Source organism: Stomoxys calcitrans, chromosome 5, assembly GCF_963082655.1.
Source record: "Stomoxys calcitrans chromosome 5, idStoCalc2.1, whole genome shotgun sequence".
Classification (NCBI taxonomy): Eukaryota; Metazoa; Arthropoda; class Insecta; order Diptera; family Muscidae; genus Stomoxys; species Stomoxys calcitrans.
The window spans coordinates 107,468,580-107,492,897 of record NC_081556.1 but is presented as its reverse complement, the minus strand read 5'-3'; the positions used below and the strand labels follow the sequence as shown (position 1 = coordinate 107,492,897).

The 24,318-nt window shown below is 44.9% G+C and overlaps 1 protein-coding gene across 1 annotated transcript in view; it reads left to right on the top strand.

Annotated features, from left to right (window-relative positions):
* The first annotated feature begins 973 nt into the window (after positions 1-973).
* The window catches only part of LOC106088399 (mucin-5AC), a 612,109-nt gene continuing 588,764 nt past the window's right edge, over positions 974-24,318 (top strand). The window contains exons 1-3 of the mRNA XM_059368394.1: positions 974-4,078; positions 12,428-12,521; positions 13,074-13,196. Coding sequence (XP_059224377.1) covers positions 1,762-4,078; positions 12,428-12,521; positions 13,074-13,196 — 2,534 coding nt within the window. The 5' untranslated portion in view covers positions 974-1,761. The remainder of the gene's footprint in view (positions 4,079-12,427; positions 12,522-13,073; positions 13,197-24,318) is intronic.

Sequence of the window (24,318 nt, the reverse complement as noted above, 5' to 3'; positions counted from 1 at the left end):
CAAGTGTGATTCGTATCGGTCTATAAAAAGATATAGCCCCCATATAAACCGATCCCGGGATTTGACTTCTTGAGCCCTTAGAAGTCTCAATTTTCATTTGATTTGGCTGAAATTTGGAACATAGACTTGAGTTATGAATTCCAACATCCACGGCAAGTTTGATTCGAATCAGTCTATAAACAGATATAGCCCCCATATAAACCGATGCCCGGATTTGACTTCTTGAGCCCTTAGAAGTCTCAATTTTCATTTGATTTGGCTGAAATTTGGAACATAGACTTGATTTACGACTTTCAAAATCCATGCCAAATAAGATTCGAATCGATCTATATGCAAATATAGCCTCCATATAAACCGATCCCCGGATTTGACTTCTTGAGCCCTTAGAAGCCTAAATTTTCACCTGATTTGACAGAAATTTGGCCCGAATCCCTATCTTATGACTTACAACATCAGTGTCAAGTTTTATCCGAATCGGTCGATATGGTGATAAAGGCCCCCTAAGTACCGATTACCCGATAAGACTACTTGAGACCAAAATAAATTAAATACAAACTCAGTTAATAAGGCTACATTTTTAGCAGTAGCCATTGGGGTGGGTGCCCAAGATTCGGCCCGGCAGAACTTTTACTTGTTTATTCTTATCAATATTTCCCCAACAGGAAAGACATTGCTGATTTTTTCACTTTCATAATTACAAAAACACTAGAAAAATGTTCCCAATTACTTTTTCCACATCATTAAGTATTGCTGAGTTTCTTTGTTCTATTTAAAGGTTTTTCTCTTTCTCTTTTTCTTACAGAGATTGCACAAAAGCATTAAGAATCACAACAATAGGCAACAAATTGTGTGGTTAAGGCGCAAGGAGGTTAAAAGGGAATCAAAAAGGAACGCAAAAAGTAATCTCCCCTTATGGATATTGAATGGAAGAAAGAGATTCTCAAGAATACCCGCACTTACACACATTCAGCAGCAGCAATTGTGAGGGCGACAGCCTAGGCAAGACTCTCCTAGTTATGTGGATGCTGGCCAACTGTGGATTCTGTACTCAACCCCTTGCGAATTGAGTCATTGTTGATTGTCACAAATACCACGAATGTCAATATGTTTTGTTTGCTGGCTGAATATCGAAAATCAGTGCAAATATTTACGGCATCATTAGCGGTGGCACCCCCAGCATTGATGCTATTCACAGCGCCATCGCCATCGCCATTGTTATCATCAGCAGCAGCAGCAGAAGCATCAGGACTAGCATCATCATATGTGTTGTCATTGTCGACGATGATGGTATGCAAAATCAATTGAAAATGCTGAAAATCGTATCATCAGCCAGCGGAGAAGAAATAATAATAAAAACAATTTTGAAGTGCCCCCAAACATCGAAAGCCATATTTGAGCCAATAGGAGGAGCAATACCACCATCACCGCCATCGTCATCATTATCTTGGCTATCAATCAAAGTGTCATTGTCATCATTGTCAGGCCACAATTCACCGCCAACGAGGTTGTGGTCGTGGTCGCTGCTACAGCTGCCGCTGTTCTTGTTGTCCTTGTTAACATTGTGCCCAAATAAAGGACAACACTCACGACGCTTGAGCCGTAAAAGCAAACAAAAAGCTCCATCCACCACAACACATCGCCCACCACACGGTCTTTGGCAGGCGATTTGCCAAATGTTTATCCAGAGTCTAAATAAATTATTATAGTATTTAAGTTGAGTGGTGGTGTGCTGCGACTATAAATCAAAATCAAAATTCTAAAATGGACGATGAGAGCAGAGATAAGTCTAGTCTGTCCCAGCAGGGAAAGGCGGCCGGGGGGGCAGCAGGCGCAGAACCACACGATGAGATAGCAACTCTGGAAGAGCCTGTCATGGAGCAGCACGATGAGCTGCCACAAGCCGACTCACAATCGGGCCACCACAGCATAATGCCTCAAGTCGTCCAAAGCAAGTCGGACAAGGCGGTCTCCACGTATGGCATGCCCGATCTGGAGGATTATCGTCGAGCTGTTACCTATGAGCTGGTGTTCAATTCCCTGCTGGAAAAGAAAATGCAGGCCATGAAGCGTGACTGTGAGGAGCGCAAACGCAATAAGCGCCTGAAACGTAAATCCATAGGCCGCATATTCTTGGCGAAACGGCTTTTTAGCAGTGTGGAGTCACGCAAAAGTTCCATGCATAGTGGCGAGGCAATGGCCAGCAATGAAATGCTGCAGGCCCAATCGGAGCCTACAACACCGCAGAAGCTGCTGCGAGGCTCATCATCGAAAACTGCCATCAAAAAGGAGCCAGTGGCTAAACAACCACTTCCATCAGTTGGCACTCTGGCCCAGCAGAGTCCCAGTCTACATTCCTCACCTCGCTCCAAATCGAAATCGATCACTGCCAGTTCAGAGTCGCAGCCGCAACAACTACAACAACAACAGCAGCAGCAGTCCTCAGTTATTCAGCCCAGTGCTGATGACAGCATCACCAGCACTTTGAGCAACTCTTCGGGGAAAATGGTGCAGCGCAATGTTTTGGTTATGGCCCAAACCCATGTGACCCCCTCCGAGGTGCACACCTCCAGCTCGTCATCGGCGGCCGATTCCAAGGCTCTGCAAAGTCTGCCACGTGCCCAAGACGACACAGTGCGTGAGGCCAAGTCGCGAGAACCCACCTGTGACACCACCTCCCTGGCCAGTGGCTATGGCAATGGCTCGGGAGCCCGCCTCAATTCCAATACCATGGGTGATGATAGCCTAAACTCTTTGCGTGACAGCATAGAGAGCCTATCCTTTGCCAGTTCGCGTTGCACTGTGAGCTTTGGCGCCGCCGAGATCATTCCGGAGACCATAATCTATGATCGCAGAAAGGCGGCCGCCAAAAGGCAGCGCATTTTGGATGCCAAGTCCATAAGTGCCCAGTGCAGTCCCATATTGCCCTCCAGGCATGTCATAAAGACCATGGTCCATGCTCCCATGTCGCCACCGGTAACCAAAGTAATGGCCGCCACCACCACTTCCCCCAGCGGGCAACCACCCATCAATATAATTGAGCCCTTGCCTTCGACTGCCATTGAAATGCCTGAGGCTTTGGTGGGGACCTATGAAACCCAGCCCAATCGTCGCTTCTTGCCGAATCAGTTTTCCTATACGGACAGCTTGTTCGAGTCGCGCAACATATCCAGGCAGAATACCTCCGAGGATAGCGCCAATCTGACGGTGAGCACTTTGCTCAATCAGAGTGATTCCTTGTCCTTGCATGCCACAGCAACTAGTCCTCCTTTGGGGGGATTTCGAGCTGCCGATTTGACTCTGCCAGCTGGCAAGCCGGTATCGCTCAATGATCGCTTCAAATCGAAAAGTACCGGCATATTGGTGGCCCTGGGTAATGGCCGCACTAGGCCGCCACCACCACCTCCACCCTGTGAAACAGCCCAACCTTCGCCTGTGGCCGTGACGTCGCCACGGCAGCTGCCAACTCACGCTCTTCCAATTGCTGAGCTCCAGCAATTACACCTTGCAAGCAATATTAAGCACAAAAAAGTATTCGTAGATAGTTTCAAATTCCCATCAACCAAATCGCCAGCCATTGCCAGCACCTCATCTTCAGCGGTGGCAACGAAGACCAAACGCATGGCCGCACCAACCACATCATCATCATCATCGGCAGCAGCTGTTGTTTCATCGACCACCTCATCGCCCTCCCTGCATGTTGTAACCATGGCCACAACGTCTGAACTGCCTCAACAATATCCTGTGATCGAGTCCTCCTCGTCTTCAACACTGGTGGACGGTGGCGGCGGTAGTGCCGGTGGTGGTGTGCCTTCGTCTATTGCAGCCGGTCATTTGGTTAGTGGTGGTATGGCCACATTGAATGGAGCCATTGTCACTACGTCCACGGTGCCTGATGACACAGCGAAATTACATCGCATGACCTCTACATCGACTGGATCCAGTATTGGGCCCACAGGATGTTGCACCACAACGAAGTCTTCGTCGCGCCTTAAGGACAAACAACGTTTTACGCCCCACATCATTCCATCGGGTCAAAGTGGCAGTGATGATGAATATCGCCGAAAGAAGAGAAAATACAGTGAGTAGACTTTGTGCGAACCTTGTAAACCCTTTACCAAATAGAAAGTATGGTGGAAATTAAATCTGTGAGGAGGTTTGTTCAGAAAAATTATTTGAAACTAACCTTGGGTTAGTTTCAGTTATAGTTGTTATATAGCAAGTTCTATCTTTCGTCTGCTTGGCCCAGATTCAAGAACTCTGTGACTAAGTTGGGGTGCGTCCAGAGGGATCTGGGTCTAAGACGAGTGGGTCTGGCTGGGTAGTTAAACAGGCGACGTGTGGTCCCAGGACACAATCGGGACACACGTGCTGCACGTTGGCATCAATGCTTGCTCTGTAGGAATTGAGGAGTGATTAGGCCCGAACTACTCTAATTTGCCGGGGGAAGTCAGTTTCTTCAGGTGCAATGATCGGCGGTTGTTGTTATGCTGTTGTTGTAGCCATATGTCTGTATGGTGGTGGTGGCGATCTTTGTCTAGCTCCTATAGAAGAGCAAGCTCGCTCCGATCCAAAGGACCGATCGCGGCGGGAACATGATGGTCATTGGTTATTTAAAGACGCCAATAACTGCCTTTACCATATTGAGCATCGTTGGCACTCAGTATTTATGCAAGAAGCGGACCCGCTCAGCCTCTCACTGAGACTCTCCGCTCGAAACCGCTGATTGTCCGAGACTGCAGTTGCAGTTATTCCGTATGGAGCCCTCTACAATCCGCAATCTGTGAACGCGCCTTGTAGCTCGCAACTGAGCTTCTCGTGATAACAATCAACCACACATATCGGAGCTGAAAGTTCCAGCTCATGTGGGAGATAACGGGAGCGTCCATAAGTTGCGTATAGTGAAATGGAGTAGTTGCAACTACAGTCGCTGACAATCAAGTGGAGAGTCTCAGTGAGAAGCCGGGTGGCACCGGCTCTTGCTTAAATACTGAATGCCTATAATGCTCGATTCGAAAAGGTGAAATATTGGCGCCTTGAAAGAAACAATGACCATCATGTTGTCGTGGCGATCGGTCGTATAGATCGTAACGAGCTTGATTGCCTCTGAGAGCTTGACGAGGATCGCCACCTCCATATGCAAATGAAGTTACAGCAACAACAATTACTACACATATAATTCGCGTTCCAGCGTTTTAGGTCTAGCAGGAGGTGCATGTTGTCGATGTCCTCAAATAGTTTGGCATGGCTGACCGTGTCGAAAGCTTTCTATAGGTTCAGTGCCACGAGGATCGTTCTATGACATGGCTTGGGCTGATTGAAGCTAAGGCAAATGTGTGCGGTGATGGCATGCAAAGCAGGCACTGGAGGAGTATTCCCACAAGCGTCTTGGCTACTGGGGAGAGAAGGGAGATTGGTATATGCACCCCCCTTGCTAGAGTCCTTTCCAAACTTCAGTGGGATCACTCTACCCATCATACCCAAACATCAGGTACTATTGGGTTGCCCAAAAAGTAAATGCGGATTTTTTTCACAGCTTGTGACTCTGTAATTGCATTCTTTCTTCTGTCAGTTATCAGCTGTTACTTTTAGCTTGCTTTAGAAAAAAAGTGTAAAAAAAGTATATTTGATTGAAGTTCATTCTAAGATTTATTAAAAATGCATTTACTTTCTTTTTAAAAATCCGCAATTACTTTTTGGGAAACCCAATATAAGAGTGTTATTGCCCTTATGGCCATTTTACAGTCCGTAAAGATGTTAACACTCGACATCCTCGCGTTAGCACCACACCACCTCACGCATTGCTTGATCGACCGGATCTCCGTCTGCAGAGCCGTATTATGTTCAGGCAGTCTTATACAGATCTCAGTCCCTGGGTTCTCAATGTAGACCCCCAGGCCGGCCCACTCCGTTCTCTAGCTTTGATCTATCCGTGTAACATGCTCTTCCAGATGGCAATATTAGGGTTCCTTGCACTCGACTTCAAGTGTCGTCTCAAGTATCCAATCAGAAACCTCATCCCATTCTTCCAGATTTTCTATCGTCGCCTGGATTATACCGCAATGGTATGAGCTGCTCCCATCCTCAATCCATTCTCCCATCGTCTTAAGTCTTACAGCCGCAATGGCTGTCTCACATTTAATCTGTATGTCAATGGGTGGGATATCTAGAATAGTCTCCAGTGCCCTAGTTGGCGTGCCAGGACAACATGTTCTCTGAACTTGTTGCATGATGCTAACGTTACACTTTTTCTCCAAAGCAGCTCACCAAACTACTGAGGCGTAGGTAAGTATTGGTCTAATCCCGCTTCTGTAGAGTCAGTGGACTATCCTCGGATTCAGGCCCCATTTCGAGCCTACGGCCCCTCTACTTAGTGCCCAACATCTGTGAGCCTTCTCAGTATGCTCCTGATGTGATACGTCCAATTAAGTTTCCTGTCCAAGATCAAATGAAAATTTTATTAAGGAACAGGGACAAACTTCTCACATATCAATGAGTGCAGTACGATTTAAGTTTAAACTCAATGATAAGGGGCCGCCTTTTTATAGCCGAGTCCGATTGGCATGCCGCAGTGCGACACCTCTTTGGAGAGAAGTTTTACATGGCATTGTATCTCACAAATGTTGCCAGCATTAGGAGGGGAAAACCACCGCTAAAAATTTTTTTCTGATGGTCTTGTCAGGATTCGAACCCAGGCGTTCAGCGTCATAGGCGGATATGCTAACCTCGGCGCTACGGTGGCCACCCCTATCCAAGACCACTCCTAACTATTTGACCTTGTCAGATATTGAAATCATTTTATTGAGGAAACGTGGTACGACAAATTTGCCCACCTTCGTCTTCCTCATGAACAGGCATATTTCAATCTTCCTTGGGTATACATTGAGACATCTGGGTCTCTCCCTTTCGGCCCTTCTGCATAGCTGGTTAGGATACTTACCCCTTAGAAGTCTTTTAACATCGTCTGCATAGCAGGCGGGCTTAAAACCCTCCTCAGTCAGCATTCGTAATAGGTTTTATGGTGGTCACCCATAGAAGCGGTGTTAAAATGCTCCCCTGTGGCGTGCCCTGAGTCACCTTCTCCCTTATTTTTATATCATGGGGCACACAGTTTATCCACCTGTTCCTTCGCATATGGTTTATCCAATCTCTAAGGGACCGGTCCGCCCGGTACTGGTCAAAGGAGTTAAACGACCTCTCGATGTCAATGCAAACCCCCAAAGTTTACGACTTAGCATTGAAGTATTCTTTTATTTTATGTACTAGTTTCCACCGACCTTCCCTTGTCATAGGGAAGGTCGGTGACATGGAACGTACCATCAGGGTACGTTCCATGGTTTTGAAAAGAAAGAACGTAAGGCTTATAGGTCTGTAGGCCTTTGGTGAGGCATAACTTGCCTTGCCTACCTGCCTTGCTTTCAGAGTATAGGCAAGCCCAAGGCACGCTGTGAAAATATTGGCCAGATGAGGCGCCAGATAGTCGGCCTCCTTTTATAGTAACGCCGAAAACATTCCTTCAGGTCCGGGTGACTTAAATGGTTTGAAGCTCCTCAAGGCTTCCTTGACAATAAATTTCGTTATGATAAGCCGGTGTCTCCGCAAGTCCTGTCTTATCCTGTGGAAAATGAGTTTTCATCAAAACCCTCAACGTGTCCTCCGTTGTCTCTGCTCTCACTCCCATGAAAGAAAATGTTCTCATCTTGGCGGCGTCATTAACGCTATGGACCTGTTCGCAGAAAATCTTCCTGGAGGCATGTTTTTCCGATCTGGTTATCTTTTGTATTCCTTGAGCCCAATAAACTTTCGTTTTTTACGAAGCGCTCTGTTGTAAAGTCTGCGGACCAGGGTTTTTTCTTGGGCTGGTTTCCTTTCTCAAAGAGGAACACTATCTTCGAAAGACTCCACTAGTGCAGTCGTAATGCTTGCACAGTCTAACTTATCTTGCCCAAGTCTTCTTCTGAGTAGTCTTCCGAATTTTGTCCAGTTGGTTTTTAAGTTATTATGGAAGTTTATCTGTCTCGACGCTAGCCGTGCTTTTCTAAATCTAATGTGGCTATGGTCTGAGAATGAATGCTCCATGGAGACCCTCTAATCCTGAACCTCATCGACCATATTTTCCGAAATTATTGTCCCATCTAAAACCTCCTCCCTTATCCTATTAACAAAGGCAGCGGTGTTACCAATTTTAAGTGTTATTGGGTCGTTAGTATTAAAGAATTCTGCCAGGGCTTGACGCCGCTTATTAGTGTTGGTACTACCCCACGAAATGTGTTGAGAGTTCGCATCGCATCCTATTAGTACCTCGTTTCGTGTCTGTTTTGCTTTCCTCACCAACCATTGCAGCTCCAAGGTGAGTGGAGGTGTCGGATAGTCGAAAGGCAGATAAAGTATGCCGGGTATGCTCCACTGTCTGCCAGTCTCATCACTGTTGCGTCCGACATTTATAACTCTGGGAAAAATATATTAGTTAGATTTTTACGAGAAGTACCGCAGATCCTCGGCCTAGTACCAGTGTTAGCATAGAATAATTGGTAGTTGATTGTTGGATGGATGGTTCAGTCAAGAATCTTTGTACCGGGTAATCCATGGCTACTGAACTATGGCTATATGAATATTGGCCTTGCTGATTTTCTCCATCAGAGCGTGAGTAGCCGTCTCTCTCCGGTGGAGGTTTATCTGGATGATCTCAATCATTGGTCCTCCATTAGATGGGCTTCCTGGAAGTAGGTGATGATCTCATTGTCTGCTCCCTGTTCTTTAGACTGCATTGAGTTTCCCATCACTACACTGTCTGATGTTTTCATATTAGGATATTTGCCTATCCTAGTCTTCCGAATCTTGAGAAAGTCGGTAATGATTCCATCATCGGGTCCCTGTTCGTTATGCTGTATTGAGTCTACCGTCCCTGCCCTGCCTGATGTTCCAATATTAGCATCTTTGCCTATACTAGTCTTCCACATCTTGAGTAAATGGGCTTCTTGGGAGTAGGTTGTCGTCAGCTCCCTGTGCCGTTAGGCGACATTGAGTTCTCTGTCACTGCACTGTCTGATGTTTTAGCATTAGGATCTTTATCCATGCTAATTTTCCAAATCTCGAGAAAATCGTTGTTGGTTCCATCGTCGGGTCCCTGTTCGTTAGACTGTGTTGGGACTCTCGCCCCTGCACTGCCCGATGTTTTAGTATGAGGATCTTTACTTTCCCTAGTCATTCCAATATTGAGAAACTCGATGATAATCTCGTCGGCCCTCTGTCCGTTAGGCGTCCTCTGTCCTCAATATGAAGATATTTGCCTATCCTTGTCTTCCCAATCTTGAAAAAGACGGCCATGGACCCGTAGTACGCCATGCCTTTAATCTTAGCCAATCCTGTCGGGGAGACTTGATTAATGCCCACCACAAAGGGAGTTTCTTCCTCCTTCTGTTCCCTGTGGAAAACCTCACATTTCTCCACGTTTAACACATGGTTGTGCTTGTTTAAGACTTCCATCATGCGTTCCGTCGCAATTTCGCCGCCCACATCATTGATGAAGACCGTCGCCTTTGTGCGCTATGGGATGTCCATATTTCTCACAAAGTCGAGCTTTGCGCCCCTGGGAGTGTGGATACTTCCAACGAGCTTTTTTACGGTATCAATACATTCCGCTGACGCAATAATGTCTCCTCTATACACGAAGCACATTATGGTTGGTTTATGGTTGGACCCCCTTCATAGTTCTATACATGTTCGATAACGCGATCGTTTACCAAATGCCTCACCTGGGACCGACGATCTGGTGGAATCCTACCAGGAGCGCAGTCGATATCGATGACTGCATAAGTCATCCCATCTCTATTTTGCTCCCTTGCCACTCCGGCGTAAGAGGGCTCCTCCTTACCTTTCTCAGCGACCATCTTGCCTTTCCGTGATGTCTGTGGCATCCTTTTGGAAGTCACAGTCCTCCATGAAGACTCAGGAGCCGTGCGCGTTTCTCTCGCTTCCTGTTTTGACTTTGTGTCCCTTCACAGGACACTGTCAGGTGTCTCCATTGCAGAAGGCTAGCTTGGTCTTCCCAGAGTACTTGAAATCGGGGAGCTCTTTTTCTTCTTCAGCATTTTGGCAGTATTTTGCTCTTCGGGAGATCTGATTCTCTTTCCAGCTACCGTAGAAGTGCCTGGAATGTCAGTTCTATCGCTTCCAGCATTGTGCACTTTCGCCGGATTGCATTGCCGCCTACATACTCCTCTGTCTTCTTCGTCGTGCCTGTCTGAATCCGAGTTGGAAACGCCAACTTTACTTAATGGCTGGAGCAGACTATATTTAGATAAAACTGTCATATAGACCGATCTTCCAACTTAGGGTCATACTTCTATAAAAAGCGTATTTGTTGCTTGATTTCGCTGAAACTGTGTTCTATGGACCCGACCCAAACATGATTCAGACTAGCTCCTATTTGGACATAACTATGGATATGGTAGTGGAGTTATAATAAAATAGGTTAGGTTAAGTATTGAGCAGTAGGTGGACTTTTGAAACGACGTCCACCACACCGCAACACCATATATCATTATAGGTCTGACAATTGCAGTATGTACCCAATTGCATTAAATTCAATGCAACAGATGGTGTCGTTCTAAGTGCGGCTGTGATGCACAAACAAGCCATCCTTTGGATCCGGTTAAGTATTGAGCAGTAGTAGATCAACGACACCGATCGATTCAATCCCGGCACGGACCAGAAGCATGCAGAGAGGCACTTCGGAATGTGTCTCTCCCATAACGAAAAAAGGACGAACAGCCCTTGCCAATGAAGGACTCCATCGGGTCAATCCGGTATGTACAACCGGCTGCCAATGGGTTGTTGGGGGATTTTTAGAGATCTAGATGGTTGAATGACCGCAGCTTGTGCTATCACAATGGACGAAAATATCGGATCCGATTGCAGACTGCCACTAAGACCTAACCTTAACCTAACCTTAAGTCAACTCCGCCCGACTTTTGCTTTACCATATTTTGTTGTTGTTTGATTTCCTTATAAAAAACAAGTAAAAGCATGCTAAGCTCGGCCGGGCCGAATCTTATATACCCTCCACCATGGATCGCATTTGTCGAGTTCTTTTCCCGGCATCTCATCTTAGGCAAAACAGGATATAAGAAAAGATTTGCTCTGCTATTAGAGCGATATCAAGATATGGTTCGGCTTGGAACACAATTAAACTATAAGTTGGAGACCTGTGTAAAATGTCAGCCAATTCGAATAAGAATTGCGCCCTTTGGGGGCTCAAGAAGTAAAATAGAGAGAGAGAGAGAGATCGATTTATATGGGAGCTGTATCGGGCTAAAAACCGATTCATACCATAATAAACACGTACGTTGATGATCATGAGAGAATCCGTCGTACAAAATATCAGGCAAATCGGATAATAATTGCGCCCTCTAGAGGCTCAAGAAGTCAAGACCCAAGATCGGTTTATATGGCAGCTATATCAGGTTATGAACCGATTTGAACCAAACTTGGCACAGTTGTTGGATATCATAACAAAACACGTCGTGCAAAATCTCATTCCAATCGGATTAGAATTGCGCCCTTTAGAGGCTCAAGAAGTCAAGACCCAAGATCGGTTAATATGACAGCTATATCAGGTTATAAACCGATTTGAACCAAACTTGGCACAGTTGTTGGATATCATAACAAAACACGTCGTGCAAAATCTCATTCCAATCGGATTAGAATTGCGCCCTCTAGCGGCTCAAGAAGTCAAGACCCAAGATCGGTTTATATGACAGCTATATTAGGTTATAGACCCATTTGAACCATACTTGACACAGTTGTTGGACATCATAACAAAATATTACGTGCCAAAATTCATTCAAATCGGATAAGAAGTGCGCCCCCTAGAGGCTCAAGAAGTCAAGACCCAAGATCGGTTCATATGGCTGCTATATCAAAACATGGACCGATATGGTCCATTTACAATACCAACCGAGCTACACTTATAAGAAGTATTTGTGCATAATTTCAAGCGGCTACATTTAATCCTTCGGAAGTTAGCGTGCTTTCGACAGACGGACAGGCGGACGGACGGACGGACAGACGGACGGACGGACAGACGGACGGACGGACAGACGGACGGACGGACAGACGGACGGACGGACAGACGGACGGACGGACAGACGGACGGACGGACATGACTAGATTAACATTAAATGTCACGACGATCAAGAATATATATATACTTTATGGGGTCTCAGACGAATATTTCGAGTAGTTACAAACAGAATGACGAAATTAGTATACCCCCCATCCTATGGTGCAGGGTATAAAAACATTATTTTAATGATATGTGCAAAGACTCGTTTTGCGTCAACCATTTTCACCTGTTGCTCCTTAAAGATATTTAAAAATAAATGAACATTAATTTAATAAAAAAACACAAATTCAATTTCAATTACAGAACGTTATCATCGTTGTTCCGATCCAGTATTGGTATATCCCACATCGAGCGGTTTGCAGCACTGCATTCTCAGTATGCCACCAAATGATCCAATGTAAGTGAATGAAATTTACAAATTCTCTACCGAAGAGTATCATTAAATGGGATTTGGTAAATGCAAATGAGATATTGTGTGACCGACCACATGCAAATGTCCAAAAGATGTGTGTGACAGTGGGCCAAAAGGAAATCCCAAATAACCGAAAACCAAAAAGAAATATCCATTACAAATTTTATTTAATTATTTTTTTATACATTCTTTGCATGCCACTTCTCTCTCGCTCCCCCATACATCTTCTTCATGCAATTCCCATGATGTTGCTGGGTCATTTAAATATTAATTCACTCTTTGTGTTTTTTTTTATCCTCTTTCGTTTTCCTCCTTCATGGCTGGTCATGCTTAATGAAAACTGCACTTCTTTGGCTGGCTGGACTCAATTGAAATGGCTGGATGAATGGATGAACTCTGTGGCGCTATGACCAACTGCATTACATGTCTGTCCCTTACGAATGAATGACTTGCAACAATTGCCACACTTATTCGCCTGTTGAACATGGACAAACAAAATGTAAAATTCCCTCCTTCTTTGGCGTTTGGCGAGAACAGACAATATCCCTATACGGAAGATTACGCTTATGATATGCAACTGCAAATGGAATCAGATAAAAATGATGACCTCGAAAAAATAGTTCCAAGTGATAGTACAAAACGTAAACATCATAAACATCGGTAAGTAGATGACGTTTTAATAAAAATTCTTTTTAAGGCAGCTTAAGCTAGGTCGAGTCGAATTTGAGATGAATCAAATTCATTGACTTAAACTTTGACCATGTAGAGAGAGGTGTGAATGTTGCATTCGCTGCCAATACTGAACTGCTGCCCAAACAGGCAAGATCTTCGTGTGCCAATGTGCTTAGGAGCGAAAAATTTCTTTACGAACAGCGTCTGCGTACTAAGGTTCTTGCTTCTACACGAGGAACTAAGAGCTTTTGGTCGTTCGTGAAAAGAGTAAAGCGCAGTTCTTCATCTATTCCAACTCTTGTTGAGGACCATCAAACGTTCACCGAACCGGTTAATAAGGCTAATCTGTTGGCTGATATATTTGCAGGGAACTCTTCCCTGCCGGACAGCAATCAATCACTCCCCTCAATCGAAAATGTATCTGGCGTCATGCCCCGTGGAGTTAATAGGGTTCTTGAAAATCTAGACGTAAATCGGTCCCTGGGCCTGGAGGGCATATCCACATTTGTCTTACGCAAGTGTTTTTCGGCGCTCGCTCGTCCATTACGCAACCTTTTCAACCTTGCCCACCGTGCGGGAGTCTTCCCGGCGCGTTGGAAAGTTGCGAACATTCAGCCAATACCCAAGAAGGGTGAGGCAAACAACCCTGCGAATTATAGGCCAATTGCGATATGCTCCGCTCTCTCCAAGGTCATGGAGAGCATGGTTAATCGCCATCTTGTGAGGCGAACAACCCTGCGAATTATCGGCCAATTGCGATATGCTCCGCTCTCTCCATCTTGTGAGGTATTTGGAGTCTAATGGCCTTCTTAGCGACCAACGGTATGGGTTCCGCAGAAATCGCTCTACGAGCGACCACATGGCACTTCTGGTGTCGCTCAATCCACCAGTTTGGTGAGAGTAAGGTTGTGGGCCTAGATATCTCCAAGTTTTACATGGCATAGTACCTTACAAATGTTGCCAGCATGAGGAGAGGAAAACCACCGCTGAAAATTATTTTTCTGATGGTCTCGCCAGGATTCGAACCCAGGCGTTCGGCGTTATAGGCGGACATGCTTAACTCTGCGCGACGGTGGCCTCCAGTTCGCAGGATGTCCAACTCTTTATCATGGTATCCACAATACGTTCCATGATTCTGAGTAGATAGGTGGTAAGGGTTATAGGCCTGTAGGCCTTTGGTGTCGTATAACTGGTCTCGCCAGGATTCGAACTCAGGCGTTCGGCGTTATAGGCGGACATGCTTAACTCTGCGCGACGGTGGCCTCCAGTTCGCAGGATGTCCAACTCTTTATCATGGTATCCACAATACGTTTCATGGTTCTGAGTAGAAAGGTGGTAAGGGTTATAGGCCTGTAGGCCTTTGGTGTCGCATAACTTGCCTTGCCGGACTTGGCAGGTCCGGGTGACTTAAATGGTATGAAACTCCTCAAGGATTCCTTCACAAAAAAATTTAGCAATTATAAACCTTTGATCAACGTCATTATTCCAAGATTCCGATATCTCCGTGAGTCCCTTCGTATCCTGTGGAAAATGGGTTTTCATGAATAGACTTAACATGACCTACGTTGTCTCTGCTCTCACTCCCTTGTCGTCTACTATAGTTTCAGTTTGGACATGGGTTTTTGGAGGCCACCGTAGCGCAGGAGGTTAGCATGTCCGCCTTTGACGCTGAACGCCTGGGTTCGAATCCTAGAGAGACCACCAGAAAAAATTTTCAGCGGTGGTTTTCCCCTGCTAACGCTGGCAACATTTGTGAGGTACTATGCCGTGTAAAACTTCTCTCCAATAAGGTGTCGCACTGCGGCATGCCGTTCGAATTCGGTTATAAAAAGGAGGCCCCTTATCATTGAGCTTAAACTTGAATCGGACTGCACTCATTGACATGTGAGAAGTTTGCCCCTGTTCCTTAATGGAATGTTCATGGCCAAAATTTGCAATTTGGCACGGTGCACTACTATCAAAGCATGTCGCATTTGGTATCGGTAATGGCTTCGTTCGATTTATTTCGAGCTTTCTCAGAGATCGCACTATTCGAGTCGTTAGAGATGGGTTCTCATCCAATGAGCACAAATTGACCGCAGGTGTATCCCAGGGCTCTGTTCTTTATCCTTCTCTTTTTCTAATTTTCATCAACGATCTGTTGGGTCAGACATCGAATCCGATCTACTTATTTGCGGATGACAGTAATCTCTGTCATTCGTACTCATTCGACCATAGGCCAAGTCTTCGAGAGATTGAGGACAAGAGGGGGGTTATGGACGATACACTCTGCCAGGATTTGCTGTCCATTTCTGAGTGGCGTCGAATCGACTCTAAAAACTATAAAGCAACCTCTAAAAAGAAAATTTTTAGTTAGGAATTCCGTGCTACTTACAAAATCCCTAATTGTTTTCAATACCACTCCCCTAAGTTGGTTCATGTCTGGTATTGTGTCCCCACCTAAGTGCCGATATCTGTTAGACACAAAAGCCGGGCAATGACAAAGGAAACGCTCAAACGTCTCATCATCTTCCCTACATCATGCCCTACACATGCTATCACTTGCAGAACCGATTTTACATCAGTGAGTTTGTAGTCCTATGTCTCCCGTTATGATACCAATAACTATACTGACCTCCTTCTTGCTTCCTTTCAGTAATAGCGTCGTCTTCTCACGATCTGGATCCCTCCATAGGATTCTTCTGCCTTTCATTTCCTCTTACTCCTTTATGACAGGCACCCAAACAATGCGGACCGTGCAAGAGTGTTGGCGTTAATCTCCTTACACTGCAAGAGTGTTGGCGATCTTACCATCCTGGTTGCTATTGCCCTTATGACAATATTACTGTCGGTAAAGATGTTCACACTCGACGTCCTCGCGTTAGCACCACACCACTTCACGCATTCCGTGATCGCAGGCAGGATCTCCGCCTGCAGGACCGTTTTATGGTCAGACGGTCTAAAACAGATCTCAGTGTAGAGCTCCAGGCCCATTCTGTCCCCTAGCTTTCATCCATCCGTGTAACTTGATCTTCCAAACGGCAATGCTTGTGTTTTGTCAGTCTAAGACTGTGCCGCTGGCAGCAGCGCCTCCCACTCGACCTCAAGTGTCATGAGACTCCCATGTAGTCTACTGTAGTTTCAGTTTGGACATGGGTTTTTGGGAGAAACTTTTTTATCATGGCGGCGTCATTAACGCTATCGACCTGTTCGCAGAAAAGCTTCCACGAGGCACGTTTTGCCGCTCTGGTTATCTTATTGTATTGCTTGAGCCGTGTGTAATACACATCCCAATAAACTTCCGCTTTTTTAAGACGGGCTCTGTTAAAAAGTCTGCGGACCTCTTTCCCAATATTGCGAATCTGCCCGGTCATCCAGGGTTTTTCTTGGGCTGTTTTCCTTTCCCGCAGAGGACAACTATCCTCGAAGGACCCCACCAGTGCAGTCGTAGTGCTGTTGACTTTTTTGTCAATGTCTTCTCTGCTTGGACAATCTAAATTATCTTGCCCGAATCTTTTACTGAGTAGCCTTCCAAATTTTGTCGAGTTAGTTTTCAACATATTCCGGAAGTTTATCGGATTCGGTGCTCGTCTTGCTATTGTAAACCTAATGTAGCGATGGTCAGAGAAAGAGTGTTCCATGGAGACCCTCCAATCCTGAACCTCATCGATTATATTTTCCGAACATATCGTCACATCTAATACCTCCTCCTTAATCCTATTAACAGCGGTAGCGGTGTTACCAATATTAAGTGTTATTAGGTCGTTAGTATTCAAGAACTCTGCCAGGGCTTGGCTCCGCTTATTAATTTTTGTTTGTTTCTTTTTCGAGACGAGCTCTATGATCGGAGCTGCAAATGGAAAAGGAAAGCCAAAGATAGCAACACACACCAACCACTATGGGACGCGTTTCGTCTTTGGTTAGAAGACTTTTCAACCATATTAGGTGTGATGCGTTGGTATATTGTGTTTGAATCGTATTAATTCACCACGCTCGACAACCCTGTCTATTAGCTGTACTTTTTCCCAATGCATGTATTTTTGTGTAATGACAGACATCCTTTCTGTGACAAATTACACTTCTTCCGTACTACACATGATTTTGTGCATCTGTTGGAAGTTGTATTGATGGCTTCGAATGTTAAGACAAAGGCAATGGCTCTCGCTGTTGCTCCGTGTGTCCAGGTTCGAATCCTGGCCGGTCTCTGCCGAATTTTTCAATTTTTCAAGTTTTTTGCCTGTTGGAGCGAAGATCATTCAACTTTAAAATTTTTGTTTCTTTCTCTTTCGAGACGAGCTCAATGATCGGAGGTGCAAATGGAAAAGAAAGCCAAAGATAGCAACACACACCAACCACAATGGGACGTGTTTCTTCTTTGGTCAGAAGACTATTCAACCATATTAGGTGTGATGGTTTCAAGGGCCGTGCGTTGGTATGTTGTATTTGAATCGTATTAATTGCTAAAACGCATCTATGATACAATTACCACATTAACCACGCTCGACGACCCTGTCTAGTAGCTGTACTTTTTCCCAATGCATGTATTTTTGTGTAATGACAGACATTCTTTCTGTGACAAACTACACTTCTTCCGTACTACACATGATTTTTTGGATCTGTTGGAAGTTGTATTGATGACTTCGAACGTTAAGACAAAGACAATGGCTCTCGCTGTTGCTTCGTGTGACCAGGTTCGAATCCTGGCCGGGCTCTACCGTTTTTTTAAATTTTTTAAGTTTTTTGCCTGTTTTCCGAAGATCATAAAACTTTAAAATTTTTGTTTCTTTCTCTTTCGTGACGAGCTCAATGATCGAAGATGCAAATGGAAAAGGAAGGCCAAAGATAGCAACACACACCAACCACTATGAGACGCGTTTCGTCTTTGGTAAGAAGACTTTCAACCATATTAGGTGTGATGGCTTTAAGGGCCGTGCGTTGGTATGTTGTATTTGAATCGTATTTAATTGCGAACACGCATTTATGATACAATTAGCAAATTAACCACGCTCGACAACCTTGTCTATTAGCTGTACTTTTTCCCAATGCATGTATTTTTGTGTAATGACAGACATTCTTTCTGTGACAAATTACACTCTTCCGTACTACACATGATTTTTTGCATCTGTTGGAAGTTTTATTGATGACTTCGAACGTTAAGACAAAGGCAATGGTTCTCGCTGTTGCTCCGTGTGCCTAGGTTCAAATCCTGGCCGGGCTATGCCGTTTTGTCTGTTACTTTCCTCACCAGCCTTGAGGAAAGCACTTCGATTTTCCGAATTCGGAGATGATTAATCGAAATTCAAGAAAAATAGATATTTAGCTAGAATTTGGCTTAGATCTGCCATTTTCCCAGACCAGGACCAAAAAAATCAATGGCGAAAAACTGTTTATCGCTTATCCGAAAACTTTTCCATATCGACCAGTCCCACTATTCACAGATTCCAATGTCTCTATTAGCCCAGTCTTAATTAGTAGCAAATTATTATTCATCCTTCAAAGTCCTTATGTAAGGCCAATAGCCTTCATGCAAATGTGATGCATTTTGGGTGAACGGACTGCAAATTGTTTGTTTATATTCATTTAATTATGTGTGCTTTGCAAATAATTATATGCATACACATCTATTGATAAGTACAAAATGTGAAAATCCCACGTCACATGGGAATTGTTAGCTTTAGCTATAAAATAAATTGCATCAAAACGATGAAAGGTTGTTGAAGACATGGGATTAATACATCATATAAATTATTAAGAAATTAATTGTTGTGTGATATGTGTACAAATGAGCGGAGAAATCAATTGTCATATTTAGTACACTGAAAAAAATTGGAATATATTTACCTAAAATAATTATTAAAATTTTCTTAGGGCGATAACTTCGTGGAAACTTCTTTTTTTTGAAACATTTCTTGGAAATTTTGGAGCAATTTTGTCTTTAGAGAAAATTTCATGGAAATTTTGTCTATAGAAAAAATTTCATGGAAATTTTGTCTTTAGAGAAAATTTCATGGAAATTTTGTATATAGAGAAAATTTTATAGAAATTTTGTCTTTACTATCGGCATCACTCGGAGACCGTAAGTCCAGAGTACGTGTTAGTCCTGTTTTCGTCATGGGAGGGGCATAACTCGGAGTGCCTTGTCCACGCGCTTCTGGTCCGTGACGGGATTGAAAAGAACCCCGGACCCTGGTTCTGCAAGGTTTACTAGAACCGTCTTCATCAACGAAAGGGTGTTGGTGAGGTGTAACCGGTGCATGGAGTGGCCATAATTCTGATCTTGCTCTGGCCTTTCGTCACTACGGGAATATGGTTGTGGATATGTTGTAAGATGTTGTGCGAACATAGACAGCAGTGGGTCACAAGCGTCGTCGTCGTCGTCGTCGTCCCCTTCTGCCTTCTCGTCATCGGACTGTGTGACCCAACCCAATATACGCATCGGCAACTCTACCAGGTCAGTGCCGTGAAGTGTATCAATTTTGCAACTAAACTGCAACGGTCTCCGTGGCAAGATGGATTAGATAGGGCAGTTTATAAGTCAGAAGAACATATTGGTCGCAGCGATGCAGGAGACAAAGCTTACCAACACCTGAAGCTAGCTCAGTTGTCACGGATACAATGTGCTACGTAAGCATCGCTTAAGGCATAGATGTGGGGGATTGGTCTTCGTGATACATCATTCCGTGCAATATAGACCCATGTTGTGTGCGCCTGGCGTTAGTGACTCCTACATGGAATGCATGGGGATAGCAGTCAGGTTCGGTACTGCCGAAATAGAGCTATGCAATGTTTACATACCGCCGGTTGATAGCTGTGACCCACTTAAAGCTTGCAAATTGCAAATTTTGCCCATGAACATTCCACTAAGGAACAGGGGCAAACTTCTCACATATCAATGAGTGCAGTCCGAACCAAGTTTAAGCTCAATAATAAGGGGCCTCCTTTATATAGCCGAGTCCGAATGGCGTGCCGCAGTGCGACACCTCTTTGGAGAGAAGTTTTACATGGCAAATCAGTATCTCACAAATGTTGCCAGCCTTAGGAGGGGAAAATCACCTCCGAAAATTTTTTTCTGAAGGTCTCGCCAGGATTCGAACCCAGGCGTTCAGCAACATGGGCGGACATGCTAACCTCTTCGTTACGGTGGCTTATAAGCCCAATATAAGTGGGTTACCATCTGGTTCTGGGAGACTTCAATGCGCATCATGTTTCATGGCTTTCTTGGAGTAGGTAAAGACCAGCGGGATATAGCTTTGGCAGAGCATATTGAAAGCTCTACGGCTGGCACGGTGAATGAGGATGCCCCCACTAGGATTACGAGGAGGTGCAGCAGCTCGTCAGACATTTCCATTACTTCCCCTAATCTCCTGAGTGGCGTATCCTGGTAAGTCGTCACCTCTTTGGGGTCAGACCACCTCCCCATAATTCTCACCATCGACCGACTTCATAACCTCTGAACGCCGGACGTTTATCAATCAGAGGAAGGCCGATTGGGTCGGCTTCAGAGAGCACACCAAGTGCCACTTCAGTGAATTGCCACCCCCCTCGGATGTGTTAGTGGCCGAGAGAAAATTCCGAGACATCATTAACGCATCAGTCGCTCGCTTTATACCAGTCGAATACCCCAGGTGCGGACCAATTTCGCTGCGCAGGCAGTGGTACTCGCAGACAAGTTTGATGGGATTCGTTGTACGGACCCCAATAACCCCAAAATCAGCGAGATGAATCTGGAAATAAACAGGATCACAACATTTGGAACATAGGCGGAATTTGTGATTGGAACCCTTGGAGCATTGAAACTTAGGCACCGGCTTAGGCAAGCTGTGGTCCACTGTTAAGTCACTCTCAGACCCCGTTAGACGGGATGACAGGACCTCAGTCACGCATTAGTCGCTCGTTCATTAGCGCATCAGTCGCTCGTTTTATACCAGCAGGTGAAATACTCCAAGAGCGGACTAATTTCGCGGAGCAGGTAGTGGTACTCGCAGACAAGTTTGATGGGATTTGTTGTATGGACCCCAATAATCCCAAAATCAGGGAGCTGAATCTGGAAATAAACAGGATAACAACATCTAGCGGAATTTTTGACTGGAACAGTTGGAGCATTGAAACCTAGGCACCGGTTTAGGCAAGCTGTGGTCTACTGTTAAGTCACTCTCGAACCCCGGTAGACGGAAAGACAGAACCTCAGTCACGCATTAGTCGCTCGTTCATTAACACATCGGTCGCTCGTTTTATACCAGCAGGTTAAATACTCCAAGAGCGGACCAATTTCGCTGCGCAGGCAGTGGTACTCGCGGACAAGTGTGATGGGATTCGTTGTACGGACCCCAATAACCCCAAAATCAGCGAGCTGAATCTGGAAATAAACAGGATAACAACATCTAGCGGAATTTTTGACTGCAACCCTTGGAGCATTGAAACTCAGGCACCGGTTTAGGCAAGCTGTGGTCACTCTTAGATCCCGGTAGACGGGATGACAGGACCTCAGTCACTTTTGGCGACATAACGGTGACTGATCCAAGGAGATGCGCCAGGTTGTTCTACCGTCAATTTATTGTTCATCCCGAATGAGACAGGGCAAGGAGGAGAGCCATTCGCTGTATTCGTGGTCTCCGAGCCGATGAACAGCCATCACAATTTGCCGTGGGCGAAGTTACGAATATCATCCATGGCGCCAAATAATCTAAGGTGTTCTGCCCCGACGGAATCTCTACATTGATATTGAAGAATCTGGATTCAACTGGAGTTGAGTACCTTACCACTGTCCTCACCCTGTCTTTGAACTCTCTTATAGTTCCCGATGTCTGGAAAATGGGCAGAGTGATCCCGCTACTGAAGCTTGAAAACGACCCGAGTTTCGGGGAGTCGTACAGACCGATCTTCTTTCTCTCACCAGTAGCAAAGACACTTTAGGCACTACTCCTCCTGAGCCTTGTAGAACAATTTCCATTCGCCGAGCATTAACATGGATTTCGGAGACTGCACAGCACAACAACAGCTTTACATGCCATCACCGCACACATTTGCCGTGGCTTCAATCAGACCAGGCCATGTGATAGGACGGTCCTCGTGGCACTGGACCTATCGAAGGCATTCGACACGGTCAGCCATGCCAAATGATTTGAGGACATCGCCAACAGGTCCCTCCAGCCAGGCCTGAAACGATGGGTCGCGAATTATCTGTGTGGTCGCCAGACACATTTGTGGAATTTAGTGATAAGAAGTCGAAACACCGTAGAGTGAAACAGGAAGTTCCCCAAGGTGGGGTGATATCTCCGGCTCTGTTTAACCTCTACCTCTCCTCCATTCCACCCCATCCAGACGGCATAGAGATCGTATCATATGCGGACGATTGTACGATCATGGCATCAGGACCCCCCACCCATTGTTGACATCTGCGATAGGTTGAACGTCTACCTCAACGAACTTGCCTCATATTTCGCTGCAAGAAATCTGAAGATATCTGCCACCAAATCTTCAGCCACAAATACGCGTTAGGTGAATACCGAGCTTACTGTGATGGTCGATGGAGAAATGATTCCGACCCTCAAGTATCCCAAAATACTTGGCATCACATTTGACAGCTCTTACACATTCTCCCCACATGCCACAGCAATTTGCGATAAAGTCAAAAGTAGAAACAAGGTCCTCAAGTCACTTTCTGGCAGAACTTTGGGTGCAGACAAAGAAACCTTGTTAACCGCGTACAAAGCAATTGGCCGATCTTTGGTAAGTTAGCGCCAGTGTGGTCTCGTCAACTTTGTGACACGCAGTGGTATTGTATTCAGATCTGTCAGAATGCCGCCCTTCGAACTGCGACCTGCTGTCTCCTCAGTTCTCATGTAGACCACCTCCATCAGGAAACAAAGATCCTACCAGTGCGAAGCCATAACTAACTGCTGTCTAAGGAATAAATTTTGGGCGGTTATTGCAGAGACCATCCAAATCATCATCTTGTGGATAGATATCTACCGCCCAGAACCCTTAAGGTAGATGATTTAGAGCGTGGGGTTTAGTGCTACAAGAGAGAACCTCTAGATCAAGCGGCATCTCAAGCAGGTCTAGACAATATTCAAGCAGATACGGTAGCGTATGCGGTGTATGGCTACTGGATGAATGTAGTCCTTGGAGAACGACCGCCTCCTATTGCACCTGAAGAAATTGATCTCCCCCGGCAAACCCGAGTAGTTCTGGTTCAATTACGTTCCGGCAGATGCAGCCTCCTCAACTCCTACAGAGCTAGGATTGATGGCGACGTGCAAGATGTATGTACCGATTGCAACCAGGGACCATACGATACACGTCACCTGTTTAACTGCCCAGCCAGACCCACTCGACTCAGACCCAGATCTCTCTAACGTGCAAGATGTTTGTCCCGATTGTAACCGGGAACCACACGATACACGTCACCTGTTTAACTGCCCAGCCAGACCCACTGGACTCAGACGCAGATCCCTATGGACCCACCCCATCTTAGTTGCAGAGTTCCTGGGTCTTGACACTCAACAGAATCAAGCAGACGAAGGATAGAACACAACAAACTGCTACAACAACTACTTCCCCAACCTTATTTTTATCACTGTGGACTAGGCTCGCCTCTGGATGAAATCGCCTTTCAAGATGGGGTACCCATTGAACCTTAAAACTATTGGGTTGCCCAAAAAGTAATTGCGGCGTTGACAAATTTTTTCACAGCTTGTGACTCAGTAATTGAATTCTTTCTTCTGTCAGTTATCAGCTGTTACTTTTAGCTTGCTTTAGAAAAAAAGTGTAAAAAATGTATATTTGATTAAAGTTCAAGTTTTATTAAAAATGCATTTACTTTCTTTTAAAAAATCCGCAATTACTTTTTGGGCAACCCAATAGTTTAAAAACCAAGTTTCATTCATATTTTGTCTTAACGGAAAATTTTATAAACATTTTGTTTATTTTAGGGAAATTTTCATTCCATTCAAAATAATTTACTAATATTTTTTTTGTGGCATATTTCAAATCCCCTACTTTTTTATTCATTTACTCTTTATAGTGCCTAATTACATATTAATAAAATATTTAAAAGTTTGCCATGCGTTGTGAAACTTTTTTTGCAAAAAATTTGTTGAAAATCAAATTAGAAAAGCCACATATGCAA